At 36.0% G+C, this 18,627-nt stretch overlaps 1 protein-coding gene across 1 annotated transcript; it reads right to left on the bottom strand.

The window, feature by feature from the left end:
- Nucleotides 1-512: 512 nt before the first annotated feature.
- CAMSAP2 (calmodulin regulated spectrin-associated protein family, member 2) lies at nucleotides 513-18,269 on the bottom strand (the record flags this gene model as incomplete). Its single annotated transcript, XM_009585006.1, has 11 exons — nucleotides 513-916; nucleotides 2,416-2,534; nucleotides 4,331-4,446; nucleotides 6,423-6,495; nucleotides 7,551-7,771; nucleotides 8,332-8,468; nucleotides 9,576-11,787; nucleotides 12,639-12,708; nucleotides 13,215-13,285; nucleotides 17,024-17,117; nucleotides 18,176-18,269. Coding segments are annotated over 11 exons (3,513 nt in total), but the record flags the coding sequence as incomplete, so codon positions are not given.
- Nucleotides 18,270-18,627: the final 358 nt, after the last annotated feature.

Here is an 18,627-nt window from a genome sequence, read left to right on the forward strand (position 1 = left end):
TGTTTAGTCTATAAGCAAATCAGTATTATTCAATTGAAAAAGAATTATAAATACTCGGGGGAATGAATCTTGAATTTGTTACAGCACACAATAAGGATCTTGCAGAACAGACCCAGTCAGCTGTTCTTCAGTGACATACAACTTATGATTTAGTCTTTACTGTAAGTCAGTATGCGAAGTTCAATGGTATTGAGAATATAAGAAGTATTTCTTTAGTGAAAGAAAAAATATTTCAACACAAGCACAAATACAAACATATAAGGCAACAGATGTAAAAAAAATGTAGTTTGAGTCACTAAAGAGGAACATTCAGTGCTTCAGTGTATCTAATCAAAATACAGAGCAAATATACTCTATATATTGTATTAGCACATACAAATCTCCATACAAGTCAAACATTTCCATAATCACTCATAATTATTCACCTAAGCGATAATCTTCTGCACTCCTAAACACTGTGTTTACATTCCAGTTGGACATGATAATAGAACTTGGTGTCCAGTTTTAAGTTCTAAGAGTCTTGTTGGCAACTAGAAATCTATTTCCTATAGGCAGTAAAGATGAAGTGCAAGTTTATCATAATTGTCTGAAGCAAATTTTTTCCCATCTACTATGCCTTGGTGGGTAAAAGTTTTTTAGGAGTTACTGGTCTCTTGGTTTGCCACAAATGGCTGTGAATGGTAATTGCATCAACACTAGCAGACAAAGTTTTAGCAGGTATGTGGCTAAATTGCTTCCTGTCAGAGTTGTATTTGTACAGTCCCTCTATCATCTTCTTTGTGATAGATTTGGGACCTATTCCCGTTAATTTATTGATTTCTTCGGTATCAGGGCAGTATGTATACAGAGATCTGAACTGGCAGCCTGAATCCCGGAACAAGATTAAGAAATTATTGGCATCGGATTTTTCCATTTCCTTTAAAAGAAAAAAAGAAAAAGATTCATAATATGAATTTTGCATTGTAGTTAGAAAACATTCAAAATCATTGGATTGTTGTTTTGAATTTGTTTTCTACCAGAGCTGAAACTTAATGTCTCTGTCCACTAAAAGACCTTATTTTCAATCATTAGAATTTGCTAAGCTTCACCTATCTGAATTTTGATAAAGTAGCTATCTTTCTCATGCAAAACCTTATTTATTTATACAATTTCAGCTATACCTGTTCGGTTTTACCTCAAGAACAGACATCCTAACAAATTTTTTGTAGACCAAATAAAAATTCTTTGATCCATTTCATCAAGCAGGTTTAATAGTTGCAAGTTTGGGAACAGAAAATTTAGGTATGTCTAGATGTGCCTGAAAGATCCTCCAGTGCTAACACAGTGTTTCAGTGATCCCTAAATCCATTCAAGTTTGGTCAAACCATAAAGTCAGTTGAAGTGTATTAAGGAAAGGTTTTTTATTAGCTGAAATCTTCAGATTCCTATTCCACCCAACAGAACTTCTATGGGACATGTGCCCTGAACATGTACAGCTTCTACCAAGTGACGTACGCTGCATCCTGGAGTTAAGCATGACCTTTTTACAGCTGTTCTTTCTGGGATTTCTGGGGGTTATTATGTTCCCAGTTACTTGACCTGAAAGAGGCTGCCTTGATTTCTCACTTGTTACTTCCAAAAAGTAGCTGGAAAGACAGAGAAGGCAGCATCTAGACATGAATGCAGAAGAATTACAAAGAGAAGAAAGGGCAAGAAATACTGTCGTGAAATTTATTCCGGAAAAGGAATTAAATCCAGATTCCAAGTATCTGTGTTCTTTGATCTATTTAATCTGTCAAATTTGTCACAGTTCGCAAACTGTGTCAACCCTCAGACTCCATGTTATTCCCTTTGCATGGAAACACACTGGTCCCTGAGTTCTCACCCTAACAATATTTGTGCATCTTCAGAAAGGTTTATACCAGCACAAGCGGAAAGGCTGGAAGGCACCTTTCTGTAGTAGAAAGTCCTGAATTTGCCCTACTGCTTGGAAACTGGAGAAAAGCCTAGGAGGGATGTTATTTTAGTTCTTTCCGTTCATGAGAGAGTTATGCTTTAGTTCTAAAGGTCCCAATCCAAGGATCTGCATGTATAAGATGGATATTTTTCACGTTACGGAAAACAAGTTTGTGAGCAAATTACAGAAGTCTACATATTGAAGTTCCCACATTAAACAAGCAGTAACTATTAATCAACATGTCGATTAATTCAGCTTGTTCTGCATGTACAACGCGACAGCTATTGTTTCTACAGTACTAGAGAACCTTTCTGTCTACACAGCGAACAAGTCACAGAAGCTAGTCAAGCCTTTCACTAAGGGCTGGCATAACCTGAGAAGGTTCCTTTCAATATTTGCACTTATACTTGAGTGTCTTCCTAACTCCTGACTGTGGTTTGACTTAGGTGTTTATGCTTTTAGGGGAAAAATACCCTTACCTCCAGAATCTTTTTCTTTTGACCTTCATTTACTTTTCCAGCCAAGCAGCAATGTGCCAGCGCATTCTGAATTATATACTTATTGGATTTAGCGCTGGGTTCTTTGAAGAGCTTTGGTCCTATGGAGGAGGAATGACAAATCAGCTAAGTTAATCAATAAGTGAACAAAGACTTTCTTTAAATGCTGTGAAGCACTTCTGATATGGATCTTTTGCATGCATAAAAATACAAATCCAGGAATAAAGTAGAATTAGGCTAGAGACCACGAATTTCACAAACAAGTAAAACGTTCTTTCAGCCGTTACTGAATTTGCTTACAAATGTGTCTTTCATTATTAAATCATTATTATTGGCAGTCTTGGTAAATATATTTTCTCTCAGAGGACCTTTTCTATGAACAACAAAACATTTTGCATTTTCTAACTAAAATTTCAGTCATCCAGGAGGGAACAAATTCTTTCTTTTTCTTCATCTACACCTGTGATTTCAAGGGTAAGAGGTGCAACAATGAAGCTGATGCAGTGCTTAGAGTAACTGTAGCCTGTCCACCTTGGAATTCCAGAAACATTTTAACCAAAACCAGGGATAAAAGATCTGGCCTGACACTTATCAAGTTATTCTGTCTGTAAAAAAGACTTGATTCACCTGGTTGAAGGAGAAATCTCCTCTGTTTTAGTTTCTGAAATATATGCATACTTTTATCAAGACCATTTGAAAAAACCAACATGTAAGTACCAATTCCAAGTCTTAGAAAGGAACATAATATACAAGCAATTACCAATTAAATTTAAGATGAAATCTCAGTTTGTCTATGCTTTGGGAAAAAAAGCCTAGAATCAAGACAAAAAAGCTGTATGAAATCTGATTGACAGGGTAAAGATACTACAACATGTGAAAAAAGCCTTCTGTTCAATTCCTAGGAACTGTATATTCCTTCATTTAAAAATAAGCTCTACATAATAATCATTAAAAGACAATCTTCAGCACTCTGGGTCTTCATGAGAAAACTCAGCAAGACCACGCAAGCAAAGTCTCGCTATCCTTCCTGTAATTTAATTTGACATGCATGTGGCACAAACTGACACAAACTGACTGAAGTTTCATGGTTTAAAAACAGGTAAGTACTTTCTGATTTTCAGAACGATTTCAGGCTGATTTTCAGCCCTTCCAGACTGTAGTCATTTCAGCAGAAAGGAGATAAGATTATTTTCAAAACAAACATTTGCCAGCACAGACAGAGCCATGCAGGCCCATCAATCAAACGTGATCTCCCCAAAAGTTTATCGAAAATACCTAATGTTATTTTACTTTTTACCAAACAAAGTGGTATTAGGTGGGCAGAAATTGAGCTTTTATAACCATAATGATGCAAGGTCTTTGCGCTATCACATGGTGTATATTTGGAGAAAAGGGATGAAGATACCATTATTATTTGATTCATAATATAATAAAGAATTAGAACTCAGATCGTAAAGTTTTTAATAAACAACAAAGGATCTGTTTGGAAACAAAGGGTGCAGAATATTTAAATTCACATTACTAAGCAGATGTTTTTACTGTTGCAATTTGGTTTTTGCTTTTTGTAACTCTATTCTAAATTGAGCATAAATTTCAACTCTTCTTGCCTTGCTAGAGAGACTACTGCAGTGCATAGTGACCTGTGAGCCCATTTACTATTCTGAGCCTAACTGCAGTTTATTCTGGTTATCACAAATGCTACTGAGTCAGTACTTTTATTTTGGATTTAAAATTTTAACCTTGTATTATTACAATCTATTTCAAAGGAGGTGAAAGCAGCATTTCTATGAAAGCATCCTCAATCAAGTTTTAAGAAACCAAATAAAGATAATTGAAAACTTTTCATGCATAGAACCACTAATAGCCAGGTACTTTTCTGAATATTGTTGTCACTGACCTGTGTATTCTGTAGCAGAGGCGACTGAAGAAGTTGTAGATGCGTTTTCCCAATCTTTTTCTCCATTACGACTACCACAGCGACTTGGAGATAAGAATCCTTCCACAGACTCAGACCTAAACATTAATTTTAAAATCTATTAAAAAAAATCACAATGTTCAGCAGAGGAGCCTTCTAATATGAAAGGAAGGCAAACTGTATTACAGTAGAACACAATGATTTGAACTGTAGACTATAAACCTAAATGCACAATATTTACAGAAGAAATTAATGGATAACTGAGTTCATGTTCTGTATAAAGTATTTTGAGTGATGCAAGAAGCTGGTATTTAGGTGAGGTGGATGTTAGTAAGTTTTTGGGGCTACAACTGAGGGACAGAAACCTAACAGATATTCTAGGCTGTGGAATATTATTACTAAGTGGGAATTTGGGTTACTTTTACATTACTAGCAAAACAACGTTATCTCATGTAGCAAACAAACCAGTTCTTGATAGAATAATGAATGTGAAGTAAAAATTTAGTCCATTTATACTTATCGTTACAACAATTGGCAGTGAGAACTGCTGTATTTAAGACAGCAGAACAATTTCCTTTCTAATTTTTGTTTTCACAAGCAGTAACTTCTGGTGCTGTAATTCTTCAGGCTCAAATTCTTCTGCACTCAAATGTGAATAGCTTTGCATTTAAAGGTCTAAGCAAGATTGTCATGTTTTCTTAAATTATCACAAGATATTTAAAGTTTTTTTGATTGTGGCTGCTGCAAAAGCCAGTCCAACTTTCAGCTTGGAATGAAAGGTTTTCTAAGTGAGAAGAAAGGCACTACTAGCAAAGAATAAGGAAAAAAGTGGTATTATAATAACATTTATCTGCACACCAACTTCCAGTAAAATCAGCAATAGATGAAAATTCAATTTATAATATATCCTACACCTTTTGTGATTAGCACCTGCATGAAGAAGACCTCAAAGGTATCACTGAAATTCATTCAGTGTGATCATCAAAATACAATTCTGATGTGAGAAAAAAGTGAAAGTATGGATCTGGAAAGATACTGAAAATTCTTTCAACTTTGTTACTTTCAGCAATTCGTACTGAATTTTATCATATTTTAAAAGTCTCAACCCCCTAAATCAAATCCAAAGCCAGAGGGAGAGGTACTGTTCATTACAAGCTTAGTACAGCACTGTACAACTAAAACTACATAGATACGAAGAAATCCCCCTCTCAATTAAAACTGATCATTTTTAAGAGATGACAAGAGATGTCAGGATACCTGGATCATTTTATTAAAGTTTCTTATGTAAACCAGAAAGTCAGTTCTCAAGACATCAAGGAAATTGGAAAGTCAACTGAAACGAGCTGCAGGCATGTCAAAGTTCATGAGTGATGCATAGTGGCCATGAAAACATGACATGTGATATCATAAAATGTAGTACTCCTCATCAAACCCTTTTTCCTAGTTTGCCTTTCTTCCCTCCTTTTTTTCTGTACAAAAAAATAGTATTTCTCTGAATATAATTAAGTCATTACGCAGAAATAATAATTTTCCTCTGAATTGTAATACTGATTTTTTAATATAAAATTAAGAATTTTCTGTTATTTTTATCTCTCTCTTTCATTTTTGGGTGATTTTTAATACAAAATAAATTCTGGTGTTCAGAAAAGGCTGAAGTCCTAGCAAACATTTAATACTTCCCTGTACGACTGTTAAGGGGAAAAAAACAGAAAAGAAGCTTCTATGTTAAAAAAAGAAAAGAAGCTATGTAGCTGCACATAGCATACAGGTCTAATAAAATATCCACAAGTTGAGACTTAAATACAAGCAGGTGAATTAAAGAGGCTGCGTGAATAGCATTTTGTTTTGACCTCATTTATAGCTGCCCAACTGGTTTACTCGGTAAAATTTGTGAAACAAATGATCATGGCTTGGTTCCCTAATGCCTGACAGCGGAAACAATCAATGTCTCAAATCAGGAAAACATACCTGTTCTTGGAGTACACAATATATACATGACCTGTTTAAAATTCATGCTAGTTTTACATAGCTGATTATCAAATTTTATTAAATGAAACTGTTATTTTAGATTTACCTTGGTGTTCTCTTGCCTGACTGCACACTCTCATTGTCCCCTGTATTCAGCGATGCCAATGAAAGACTAGATACTGAAAAAACACGATAAAGCTGTGAACCTGGATAAAAACAAAGTTAAGGCTTATAAACCTATGCAAGTAGTAGAGTCTGTTCATTAGACCTAACACCAGCATCAGAAAGTTGGTAAGAGCTTTTATATATGAGACTCTTACACCCATACACGATATACCTGCATGCATATGTAGTGCACTTCATCTAAATACTTGCTGACACCCAGCCATTTGCAGCCACCTGGGATGGTCTCAGACTAAGCATTAATGTGAGGTATGGACATGGCAATATTGGCAAATCAAAGAATTTAATCAAAGTTAGTAAGTCCTCATGCAAGAGGGCTTAAAAGACTTAATTTAAAGCCTGGGATGGATTCTTGGAAGGTGTTAAGGGAATACTTTAAGTTACACTGGAAGATAAAGGGAAGCAGCTAGAGAAAATGCAGCAGAATAACAAGGCTATACAATGCTTTAACAAAAAGGATCACTGAGCAGTCTGGTTACTTTTTTCTAGTTGTAAACTGGCAATACTTCTTCCAATCATTACTGCAGTTACGTGGTATCTAAAAGAATGCTAAATTGTTCCACATGATTAGTGTTCTTAACTATACATGCATTAGGTAAGTGAGCGAAATAGAAAAAACCATGAAATATAAAAGTAACTTCTTTATTTTAATTTTGTCTGTATTAAGCGGGAGTATAAGTTCTCTTACCTTATAATCACCATTTTTTTATCGATCTCTTATCTCCCAACTTTTATTCATTCTTAGCTCTACAGATGCAAGAAGACATTAGTGAAGAATACATGGGTGTGTATGAAACTTGCAACACATGTTGGTGCTTCCACTGAGTTTCCATACAGTTAACCTCTTTGTTTGTTGATATATGCATGCATGCATAGCAGGTAAGCAACACTCATCTTTTCATTTCTATTGGCAAATTTTGCTTTCCAGTTTGGTCACGTGCAGCTTCAATTTGGCACAAGACACTAATAAATGCATGTGCTTGTTAGTACCAAAAAAACAAGCTGGTGTTTTAGCATGAACAGACTCTTTTTCCACATGAACATTTGTTACCTGGTGGACCTTTGATTGGCGTCTTAGGTGATTCAATATGATCCCTATGAATAGATTTTGGACGTTGCTTTTTTTGTTTGATTGAGAGGGAACGTGGCTTTATGACAGTATCCATTTCTTCCATAAGCTTTAGTTGTTTCCTTCTCATATATTCCTGCTTAATAAATTCTCGCCGTGCTCGTTCATCCTCCTTCTTCTGACGTTCTTCTTCTGTTTTGCGTCTAAAAAAATTATCAAATAAATTAAGCAGTAGAAACTTTCCAAATTAACACTTTTAGCTAGCACGGTGAGGACAAGACAGGCATCAGATTTTTGGAACTTTAGAGTTCTCAGACATCAGTAAGAGGAACTTGCTTTTTTTACAATTTTCAAACAGTTTAAACTTTTTGGGATACTGTTACTAGTAAAATCAAAACCATGTTTATTAGCTGACTGCTGTAGCTGAGTGAGCATTATGCATCTGTGCAGAAAGAAGCCCAAAGTGATACTCTCTCCCTCAGAATATAAAGTGCAGGGCAGGGTAGTGCTCTGAGGAGGAGCTTCACTCAGGCCAGCAGGGCTCATACGTTGAGTCTGAGCTACAGACTGATTGCCACCTGCTGATTTTGGAGGACCAGCTGGCATGTGTCTTCAGCTGGGCTCCTCAGCACATCTGGCTCTAGGATTAAATATCTTGGATATTAAGATGCAATTTTTTGATATGGAAGCTACACTTTTAACTAAACCAGACATTTTTATGTTCACTGTTACTGATAATTTGGATCAGGACTTGTAGTTTTACCTTGTCTCTTCCTTCTTATGTTCCAGTTCTGCTTCCAGCTGCTGCTTTCGAAGCAGAGTCTCTCTTTCCCGTCTCAAACGCTTCTCCAATAATGCTGCTCGTTTCATTGCCATATCATTTTCTGCCTTTTGATCATCCTAGCAGCAACAGTATTTGAAGGAAAAGGACCCCAAAATATAAGATCTCTGAATTCAGCAACTGATTCTGCCAAGTCATTAGACACTTAATTCTGTACACTGGGTTGCAGTATCCTAATATACTTTTGCAGTATTTGAAATAAGTTTATTTCAAAAGATTTTTCTTAAGACTACTAAAAACTTTGTTTTCCTTCGTAAGTCAAACATAAAATTCAACACTGATATGAGAAAAATTCCTAAGTCAAATATTTTAGTTTAGAGTCAGATCCCACACTGCATAAACTTCTGCATTCAGCTTCAGAAGATTCTACGTGTATGGAGATGAAAGTAATTTATCACAAAAAGCAGTAACTATGCAGCATATTAGAAGTAACTTTTGCTGATCAAGCCAGGTGTTTTGTTAGAACTGAGGAATGCTTCCAGACAAGAAAGGCACATCTCAGATATGTGACACAAGACTCTGGGGTATTCCAAGCTGGAAATTCAAAATCTTGATGGCTTTCAGTGTCTAGACCACTCTCTTACAATATGCATTATAGTTAAAAGCCTGTCTGACTATAACTCTTTAATAAGACAACAGGGAGTGCTCCCAAACACCGACTTCAAAAGGGAGTCTCAGAAGACTATACTTCCTTAGCCAGCCAAGAGAGGGAAAAAGGCTCTCCAAAGCGCAACTCAGAGACATTCAACATTTTAAGAAATGCAGACTGTTATGTACTTCAAAAACTTTCAGTTAAATTTGGGGGTGGGATGGAGAAGTGAGGGTGAGATATGAGCAAGTTTAATTAAGGTCACCAAAGCTTATGTTAAAAATAAATCTACATTCAGCATGCATCTTCCTCACCAAAAACTCCAAGCACTCTTCCACAACTATGAATGGAAAGGGATACTCTGGCATGCTCAGAACTAGCAGTGTGGTAGAATCTCACCACTCTTGTGATGCCAAATTAATCATCAAGTGCAAAAGATATTCTTGTACATTTAGAGTTGCAGAACCACCTGCTTTGATTTCAGTGGAAGTTCATCACTGAAATCCATAGCTGAATTAAGAAGTTCCCTTTAAAAGGAAGCTTAACAGCAGACATACACATCCACTAGTTCTCTTACCTTAAAAAAGAATCCACAACACACTTTCTGGTCATCCTCAAATTGTTCTCTATCACTCTCACCTTCGTATTTTTCAACAGACACTTCAGTTTTTTCTGGTGGCTTCAAATCTGACAGGGAAACTTCAATTAAGTTAGCTGTTTTGGGAGCTGGTGTTGGTAAAATCGGTTGGCTTAGCTGATCTTCATTTGGGGTGAGGCAGACAGTTTCTGTGATAGGCTGGGATAATACTTCAGAAACATTAGATTCAATAGGCTTAATCTCCTTTTCCTCCAACTTCTGTTCACACTGTTTCAGCAGTTTTGGTCCTTCTTCTTTTGCTACCTCTTCTATAGGCTTGACTTCCTTCAAAAGATTTCCCCTTAACTGAGGTTCACCTATATGTTCACCATCATCTCCAAAGCAAACAAATGATCTAGTCTGAATAGGAACCTGACTTGGAGAAAATCTCCTCAAACGGGGAAGACTATCCACAGACCGCGGGGCAGTCAAGGTACGATTTAGAGGTGTTATTTTCAGTTCATTTGGCCTAGGAGTCCTTTGCATTTTAATGTGAAAAGAGGCATTCTTCCTGTTGGAAGACTGTGGAGATTGATGTGTAGAGCGAGGAGATTCCTGTGAGAAAGGTACAATGGGAGATGGAGTTCCCATTTGCCTTGATGAAGACTTAAAGTCCCTAATCTGCTTCTGAGGAGAAGGCTGAGGAGGAGAAATAACCCAAGCCTGTTGCTCTCTCATTTGCATCAACATCTCCTGTTGAAGGGATAGACGTTGCATTTCTTGTTGCAGAAAGTGTAGAGAAGAGTTTAGTTTTTCAATAGATTTTGTATATTCTAAGATATCTCCTTCGTTAAAATTTTCTTCTGAGGGGCTTGCTAAATTCCATTGCTTTTCAGCATCCATGGGAGTAGCAGGAGATTTTAACCATTTGCTGTGAGAATTTTCAGGGTTTTCTTTTATTAATTCTGAAGTCTTACTGGTTTGTTCATCTGATTTTTGAGTTTCTTTTTCTTTCAACCGATTACTGTCAGTGAATACCTTCTCATCTTCGGCTCCTGCTGCTTCTTCTCGGAGAGGTGATACTCCATCACCTTTCTTTTTCACAACATTAAGGAATGCTGTTCTTCCCATTTTCTGCCGCTGCTTTGTGAATGCAGCTTCAACTTTCTTCTTCTGTGCTTCAATGGCTCGCCTCTTTTCCTCTAGCTTCATCCTAAGATGTACCATTTCAGAAGCCAGTAACTGTGTAGTGTCTCTTCCTTGAGGAACAGATGCTTCCTCGGGAATATGAGTCCAAGCAACCACATGAGGGATGTTCAGCTCAGAACCTTCTGGTGTGGTTTTCTGAGAACTGCTTCCACTGCTTCTACTATCTGTGTGATTCAACTTCCTGAATTTCTGCTCTGCAAAGCTAGTCATTTTAACCCCCGAACTTGAAGAAGCACTGCTGCCTGCCTGTGATTTAGTACTTACTGAGCTGGGACAGGGACTTAATTGATCTCTGTGATTGCTAGCTCGCATGTCATAATCCTGGAGAAATTTAGATGGTTCTTCCATGTCAGAGTCCATGCTTACAGTATAATCTCTCAAAGAAGAATCCTCATCCATTGTCTCTGGAATATCTTCTGAAGGGACATGTATTCCAGTATCTACTTCTGTATTGTCAGTCACAGGACTTAGAGCACCTTTTGTGTCTGTAATTATATCCGGGGTAGACTGATTTGGTTTAATGTTTGAATTCAAGATGCTCATTTCCTGATTGTGAAGAAAGAACCCATTTGTAATTTGATCCGGTTGGATAACTCTGGGAGATTTTTCAGTGTCATGAATTATCTGCAAAGCCTCTTCAATGCTTGGTGTCTCAATCTGATTGCCAAAATCATCCAGAACTGCCCTGTTTTGCAGAGCTCCGTTTGGAAATCTGTAGTGGCTGCTCTCATTGGCATTTTTTTGATTTGTGTTAAGGGACTGATTGGCCTTTGTGTCTTTATGAGCTATCATGTCCTTTTCCTCTTCAATATCTTGATTTTCCCCTTCTCCGTTTACTGGTTTGAAGGACAGATTTTTTCTAATATGCTTTGGCATGCGGTTGATGTTTAGTGTAAGGCCTTCATTGCTCACAGATCTAGTAATTCCTCTGTTTGGAGTAGATACTGGAATGCTTTTTTCTTTGTCAAAAGAAATGTCAAATGAAACTCCATGTAATGATGACCTAATAGACATTAGAATAAAGGAAATAACTGAGCAACTCATGATTAATAACAATGAAATATTCACATTCAGTTTTAAAATTATTTTAAGATTGTAGTATCAAAGGCACTGTTAGGTGTACTGTATTTTGCCTAGCTTCAAATACAATATAATATAGTAATATAATAAATGTATAAATAGACAAGTATTTATATCTATTTAATAAATAGATATAAATATAATAAATAAAAATGCACAACAAAATACAATATAACAACATTTTCTTTAGAGATAGCCAATACTTTTTATTACTTTGGAATAAATTCTGGGCACTTTAGGAATATAGGAATTGCCATAGTAGATCAGAAGGAAGGTGTGAAAAGACACACAATTTACACTTACTGAATAACCCACCGCTATAACTCTTACCACTTTAACTTTAGTTTACACCCTACAGATCAAGAGTTTATGACTGATCTGACTAAAAACCAAAACATTCAGCCTGATCGTTCTTACTATCCACAAAATAATACAAATTTAAATACTACTGAGCTCATTAGCCATGTGACTCTTGCCACTTTTAGTTGATTGCAATGAGTAAATGTGAACATATTTAATGCCAACAACTCAACGATCTCAAGTATACTTCATTTCAATGAAAAAAAAAAGATGATTTATTTCTGAAGTTTGTTTCCTATTACCGAGTTCCTCATCCATGATACAGTTTTCTCTTTCTTTTTCTACTTTTGCTAGTCACTTACAAGAACTTTTATTACAGGATTCTGAAAATCCAAACTACAATGGAGCATTTATTACTATTTATGACCAATACATACTAATTTTTTAACCAACTCGTATGGTAAGACTACTTACCTTTTTTCTTTGGGCCATGTGCCTACATACCCATCTACATAAGACATTGATGTGGACCTTCTGATGACGCCTACGTGAAATTAAAATAGAACCCAAGGTAACTGCTGTGAAAAATGATTTTAACATCACCTTCTGTTGCTTTAACAAATTAGTTTGCTTTGCTACTTAGAACACTGTAGTAGCAAAAAAAGTGATTTTATATTGAGAATACAAGTAGAACTGAGTCGATTTCATCCTGAATATATATCATACCCCTCATCCCTCAAATAATTTACTATTGAGTAAAATATACTACAAATACTACTAAAATATATTAAAAATACTTGTTGTAAGCCATATTCCACATAATCAAAACAGAAGTAAAATTAAAAAATATACACAATGTAAGAGGTACAAACACAAACTTCCCATTTGTACATTTTATAAACTATAGAACTCATTCATTAGCCTTTCATGTAAAGCTCTCCCACTAATTTCTGCATAAATAATGTTTGAATAAATATAAACAAGACAGCAATTTACTCAGAAGACGACACCTTGTCTCATTGTCTCTTCCACCCATTTGTAAATTGTTACCTGGAACAGATGAATAAGGCTGCTGGGGTGTATGCAGTTGGTGAGATGGCGTGTAAGTTGGACTTTCCAATCTATAAAGCAAGAGACATTAACTTAGAAGTAATACTTCAAAAGCCACATTACAAAAGGGCAACGAGACTTCATGTCCTGGGCCAACACAAAAACAGATTTATTTTTTGTGACAGGGAGGAAAGTGAGGTGTAATTCTCTTCTTGAAATATTAATTTATTAACTAAAAAGAGACCACTTATTACCTTTAACTGGACCTAACGCAGATAGACACAAAAAGTCAAAAAGGTATTTATCCTACACAAATGGCCACAGAGCAGCCCTAGTTTTGTTAACATACTTGTCTCCTGATTTATTTAATGTAAACGTCATTATTAGAAGGTTCTCACTTTTAGATTTGATTTTAGCAAAAAACCCAAACATAAACATGAACAAAATGAGGCCATTCCTACTGGCCTCAAAGCAGTGACTGCAGCTAATACCACATACTTTTCATGCATCTCTTTTCAGTTGCTTAGTCTGAAGCTTCTACTTTGTGTCTGGACTGCAATATGCACTAGAAGTGGATAAAGAAGATTTTGTGATAGACATGACTTTAAAATACAAAAAAATATATTCACTATTAAGACAGTAATTACAAAGATTTCCTCTATTTCTACGTACGACAGATACTTTTTTTTGGTTCATAGAGAAGGTCTGTAATAGACTAGCTGTGTTAATCCACAATAGGATTAACATAATTCAATGTTTTGATCAAGGTGCTTCTTCAGGATCAGAACAAAGACACATGCATAAAGACGCATGCATTTGTATGTAAAACACTTCTAAAGAAGCCAGACTTCAAAAACATGCTGGATTAAGTAATTTCATGTTTTGAATTTTGTTCACTAGTTGAAGAGCACACTCCAAAACTCCCTTTTTTAATCAGTAATTTTCAAAATTTTTTTTTAGTGCTTTTACAGTTTATATACAGTTTGCTGTAGAAATGTTTCTAAATAATATTTGTAGAAAGGATATTCATGTCAATTTATGAAAAATATTGTTGTTTTACAATCTACAAAAGCATCCTGCATAATTATATATTATTCAAAATAGGCTCATAAATTTCTGATTTTTTGTGTTAGCAACACTACACACTAGCTACATGATGTATGTTTTAAATGGCATTTGAGATTTCTGTGAAAATTTTAAAATCATGTCTATGTAAGTTACCTTAAAAAAAAAGTATGCTTTCAAAATTTCATCCAGCAGCCTGTGAAAATTTGCTACTACAAAGAAAATCTATACACTTAGTTTTCCCTCAAGAAAAGACTGATTTTTGGCACCATAACTGTGGTTCCATGGCAACCTCAGACATCATAACTGCTTGCTGCCATAGTCCCACTCCCTCCTCTGCGCTGGCTCTGGCTCTCCATCTGATCCTCTGAGTCATTTCAACAAGCTAAGCCAGCAGAAAAACATTCACTTGTTCTGACTGGGTTAGTTTTTTCTACCTTTGTGCACTGAAATGACAATGTCAAACACTCAAGGGGGCAGGAACGTGCAGTTGGGACAAGGAGGAAGGCCAGGACCACGACATCCTGCAGTCAAGTTTGTTCCACCAAGGAACCTGCACCCTGTGTGTTAGATTCCCACCATCTGAGAAAACTTCTTAGGTCCCTCCTTTGTCCTACAATGCAGTGAAGGATCATCAAGCTGGACAAAGTTCTTTGGTTTATGAGGGAAAAAATATAGTTCTTCCTATTACTCGTGGATTGCTCTCATAATAGTCCAACACAAAACCATATCCATCACTTGTAGAGACATTAAACAGTGTTGTGATGAGCTAGTCCAATATGCAATCCACCACCCATACGGGGTTCACAATGATTTTTGCTATATCTCGAACATGTTTCAGGAAATGTGAGCAATATTACAAAACACGTTGGCGGCAACTTACGGACTTGATAGTTAAATCTGGAATGGTAATGGCATTAAGAAATGTAAAGGCTTTTCTAAGTCTTTATTAATTGAATTCAGATGCTTATCGTAAAATTTCCAATCAGTTCTCTTCAGTTTAGAGGCCAAAACCATCTGCACAGACAAAGTGTACACATTTAGAGAAAAGGTAGATTTATTTGGCTGAAAAAGATACTATGTTACTGACAGAAAGTGATACATGCACAGTTAATGGCTTCAGCTGCGGGGATTTTTTTACAGAGTCAAGGCTACAGATAGCCGCCTCTTGCGTTACTGTCCAGTATTCTTCTACTAACTTTGTTTACATTTAAAGAAAATCCTCTCCACAGTGATCACTACAGCACAAGAATAAGTATGGCACAGAACTCTGTGTTTCTTTAGTTTAATTTAAGTGTAACTAACATATGATTTACTATCTTCATAGAACTTCTAAAAGATAAGTCATGAAGATTTGTTCATGAAGGGCTCTAAAAGGGTGACATCAGATTGGAAGCCACACACAAATAGTGATTTTTTACTGCAAACCTTGCTTTGTTCTGTAGGATAGTCATAGTTACAAGCCCTTTGTTGGGCTGCTTGCAGTGGCTTTGCAAGGTGCAATTGGCCTTGGGAACCCCTGTTACAAAAGATACATTCAAAACTACTGTTTCTTGTTCTCCTGGCTTATATGCTCAGTTTACACTAAAATAACTTCATTGTCTACAAGGGAAACACTTCAGATACACACAGGAAGAAGAGATTCGCAATCACAGCATTTAATGATAGTAGGAAATATTACTCTCTGATTAAAGTCAGCATAGAGTCCTAAATACAATTAAAAAAAAAACCCACCAACCCAACCACACAAAAAACCCAACAAACCCCAAAACCAAACACCTCCCACCAAAAGCGCCACTCAAAACCAACAGAAAAGGCTGAACAGGATAAGCTGGGTTGGCAACCAACAATTTGCTGAATATCTAGTAAAAATGCTAATTTTATCCTCCTCTGTGTCAGTTCAGACACAACCAATAAAAATAAACCTTTGCCCCCAAATTATAAATATAATGCAATGCTACCCCTCATCCACTATGTTCGGATCAGATCACTGGATGGCTTTTTTTACCCTGTCAAAAGAAAGATTAAAAAGACCTAATGTGCAATTTCTGTCTCTTATCAAATGCATGATCAGCTAGAGAACACAAGGGAAACAGGATGGTTTTATATTGCTTCCAAATCTGTAACAGTAATACTAAAAATAATGTTTCACATATATTTCCAAAAAAATACAAATAGTGCAAAACATATTTAATAAAGCAGCTAGCTTTCCATTCTTGATGCTCACAAGAGTTGGGAAGTTCATCACAGCACAAGTATTTATTTTCACCTATTTGACCTTCATGGTACTTAAGTAACATAATCAGACCACTCAGTGGTTTTCTTGCTGTTATCTTAGTTTACATTCTTTACCATTTTTGGAAAATTTCCTGTGAATTCCAGAAAGATAGCTCTTTCAGAGCAGACTTGGTCAGCAGCCCCACATGAAACTGAACAGGACAAGGAGGCCATGTGACACTTCTCTGCTGAATGGTGAGGGTTGTTTTGGAAACTGGTAAGACAACAGTGCAATGTCCAAGTGGCAAACATGAGCTGTACAAACATGAACATGCTGCCTGACACGCAACGGGGCAGTGGGGGAAATAGCTGAACTATAGGATCTTCCACAAAATTCTACAGATTATATTTGGTAACTCAATCATTAAGCATTACAAAAAGGCAACAAAACTAAATAAAAAACTGTCTTTGACTTTGAACAGAAAGGAGAAGGTTGTGAAACAGTACTAGTGATTCTCTGACATTACCTGGCTACGCAGTCAGAACCAGATGGGCCATCCATGTAATTTCTCCTGTTAGCATTCAAGCTGTGAGCAGAAGCTGTATCTTTTGCAGGTTCAGCTGCCAGGAGGAACATAGCTCAAGTTATTATAGTTTACCATTCAGTTAAAATCCATAGTAGAAAAGCTATCTGAAATTATCTGAAGTAATGATTTCCAAAGATTTAAAGAATTTTCATTGGTTCCATTATTTAGATTAAAACCCAATTACTTCCTTTCAGCTTTACCTCCTCCAAAGTTCCCATATTGGCAGTAGTTAAGGGAATGGAGAATGACAAAAATAACGAGAAAAGGCAAGGGAAGAAATAATAAAAACAAAAAAGAAAAAGAGTTACAAAATTAAAAGCAAGCAATCTTTTCTGGAGAAATTCTTCTGATAAAATTTTTTTTCCCCAAACCCTTAGACTGACTTTTCAGCTAGAAAATAGTATTTTGCTCACATCCTAAATTAGTTAGCAATACTTAAAAGATTTAAATCAGATTTGTATGTGCTTTAAAGCATGTAAATGAAAAAAAAAGGTGTAAAAGCCACACAATTAAAATCTCTTCCTAGCTCTTGGAGAGACAATCACAGCACTACTGTATGAATATTTAAGTTACCGTGATTCTATACTCATTAACAGATCTCAAGATCTACCCAAGAGGTGGATTTTTAAATTTGAGAATTTACTAATACAAGATTGTGCCTTCGCACCCAGGTACAAAATGCAATTTTACAATTAACTATCTGTCCACTTTCCCCAGATTTATGTTCCTTTCTCTTGGTATCTTCTCCTCAGCAATACAAGCTCTTCAGGCTAAATTCTGTTCTTGGGTCCTTATTATGTTTGTACTCCCTGTATGGGCATAAATGGCTTGTTTAGGTCAGGAAAATTTGCAAGTGATTATACCACAACAATTTAAATGAGTTTTTGGTAACAGAAAACAAAATCTAGTTATGATTTATGAGATGAGATGAAGATTAACACAAGGAAAGAGTACTTTGCTCCTTCTTTAAGGGGGTTGTACACTGCTGAATCCTGTTAACTAAAATCTTCACTGTATTTGTGAACACAATGGCAATCTGTACACATACATATTAAAAATATGCATATTAAAACCGACCCTTAATATAATTACCTTGGGGATGCAAAACAACACGAGGTTGTACATATGATGGCTTTACCACTTCAAACCACCAAAACAATTCTGCCATGAACACCAAGTAGTTGCTCTACAAAATAAAAAAAAAAAAAAAAAATCATGTTAAATTATGTTTATAAATTTATGTTAAAACGCAAGCCTGCAAATAAATAGATGAAGCAGCATTCGGGATATGTCTCTGCATTTCATCCAGTTTACATTCTCTTCTCAAGTGATTTCTTAGAAAATGACATCAGTAAGACTGATCTGTAACACCAACTATCTAATACACATAACTTGACCAGACTGTAACCCTTTGGGTTGAAATGTTTCATAATGAGCATATGCTCAGGCCTGATGTCTTGCAGGCAGGGCAGAGAGGTACAGGATGGGTGGAAAAAGATGCCTGTCAAGCAGATTAGCCATTTCCATAAAGAAGAGTAATGAAA

The sequence above is a fragment of the Fulmarus glacialis genome, unplaced genomic scaffold, assembly GCF_000690835.1.
Source record: "Fulmarus glacialis isolate BGI_N327 unplaced genomic scaffold, ASM69083v1 scaffold12609, whole genome shotgun sequence".
In the NCBI taxonomy this organism is placed as follows: Eukaryota; Metazoa; Chordata; class Aves; order Procellariiformes; family Procellariidae; genus Fulmarus; species Fulmarus glacialis.